Source organism: Gavialis gangeticus, unplaced genomic scaffold, assembly GCF_001723915.1.
Source record: "Gavialis gangeticus isolate Ggan-Ray unplaced genomic scaffold, GavGan_comp1, whole genome shotgun sequence".
Lineage (NCBI taxonomy): Eukaryota > Metazoa > Chordata > Crocodylia > Gavialidae > Gavialis > Gavialis gangeticus.
Genome location: NW_017728992.1, coordinates 65,845,664 through 65,847,149, shown reverse-complemented (window position 1 = coordinate 65,847,149; position 1,486 = coordinate 65,845,664). Strand labels below are relative to the sequence as shown.

The window sequence follows — 1,486 nt, the reverse complement described above, 5'->3', positions numbered from 1 at the left end:
ATGAACATGAGCCTGCAATGTGATACTGTGGCTAGTAAAGCAAGCAAAACACTTCCTTGCATCCACAGATGCTTCTCAAGTAAATCCCAGAACATCATCCTCCTATTGTACTCGGCTTTGGTGAGGCTGCAGCTGGAGTACTGAGTCCAGTTTTGGGCTCCACAATTCAAAAAGGATGTGGAAAAGCTTGAGAGGGTTCAGAGGAGAGCCACGTGCATGATCAGAGATCAGGAAAGCAGACCTTATGAAGAGAGGCTGGGAGCCATGGGACTCTTCAGGCTGGAAAAGCGCAGGCTCAGGAGTGATCTGGTGGCCACATATAAGTTAATCAGGGGTGCTTACCAGGATCTGGGGGAACGTCTGTTCACCAGAGCACTCCCAGGGATGACAAGGTTGAACCGTCACAAACTCCTCCAAGACCGTTTCAGTAAAGAACTTCTTTACTGTCCGAGCCCCCAAGGTCTGGAATAGATTGCCTCTGGAGGTGGTTCAAGCACCTACTCTGAATGCCTTCATAAGACATCTGGATGTTTATCTTGCTGGGATCCTGTGACCCCAGCTGACTTCCTGCCCCTGGGGCAGGGGGCTGGATTCGATGATCTTCTGAGGTCCCTTCCAGCCCTAATGTCTATGAAATCTATGAAATCAAGCTCTGAAAATAATAGCAAAAGGAAGCTCCCTTAAAAAAAATGAACACTGCATTGTGAATCATAAGTAATACATCAGCTTTAAAACTGATTATTTTGATGCTGTTTTAGATTTTTTTGGATGGCTTTCTTGTCACTTATGATATGCATGTAAAAATGCTCCCTGATTTTTTGAGTCTAATTCTCTTTAAGCAGGCTGAAGTTTCAGCTCACCATTTAAGCCATGTCATAGGGCTGTGCAGATGGTAGAGGATAATGCCTGTATGAGTTCTGAATAAGCTGATCCCAGAAGGCAAGGAATAGACTGAGCACAAAGTTAGAGTGGAGGGCACAATTTAAGACTGTACAACTCTACTGGTCAAGAAACCTGTGAAGGAGGTGTGACATTCTACCAGCAATGGCTGTGAAAGAATTACACTGCAACCTTGTGGGCTGGTTCTGGGGTTGAGAAGGTGGATTGTGTCCCCTTGCCACATATACAGACAGCAAATTAAAACCCTGCTACACTGAACTTCATTATTTTTACTCCTACTATTCCTATGCACTTTGATAATGTAAAGCACTATTATGTAAGTTTCTATTTATACAAAATTGATTGTTTACTAAATTAAATGGGAAATTCTCATTATAATACCTCTGTCTTGCTTTTAGGTATATACCTGTCAAAGACCTAATAGCCATCTATCAGGAATATTATGGTGAAAAAGTTGTAACTGAAGGCACAGTTATTGACTGCACTTACCTGCAGTTTCTTGAATTGTAAGTCTGACTGAATTTTGAACTTCTAGTCACAAAACATAGTTTCATAGTTTGTAGGGCCGGAAGGGACCTGAGCAGAT

At 42.7% G+C, this 1,486-nt stretch overlaps 1 protein-coding gene across 2 annotated transcripts in view; it reads left to right on the top strand.

Moving 5' to 3' along the window:
* Positions 1 to 1,486, top strand: part of GPLD1 (glycosylphosphatidylinositol specific phospholipase D1) — a 38,248-nt gene that overhangs the window by 15,787 nt on the left and 20,975 nt on the right. For both annotated transcript variants that reach the window (XM_019523695.1, XM_019523687.1), the window contains exon 8: positions 1,299 to 1,406. In XM_019523695.1, the coding sequence (XP_019379240.1) occupies positions 1,299 to 1,406 (108 nt within the window). The remainder of the gene's footprint in view (positions 1 to 1,298; positions 1,407 to 1,486) is intronic.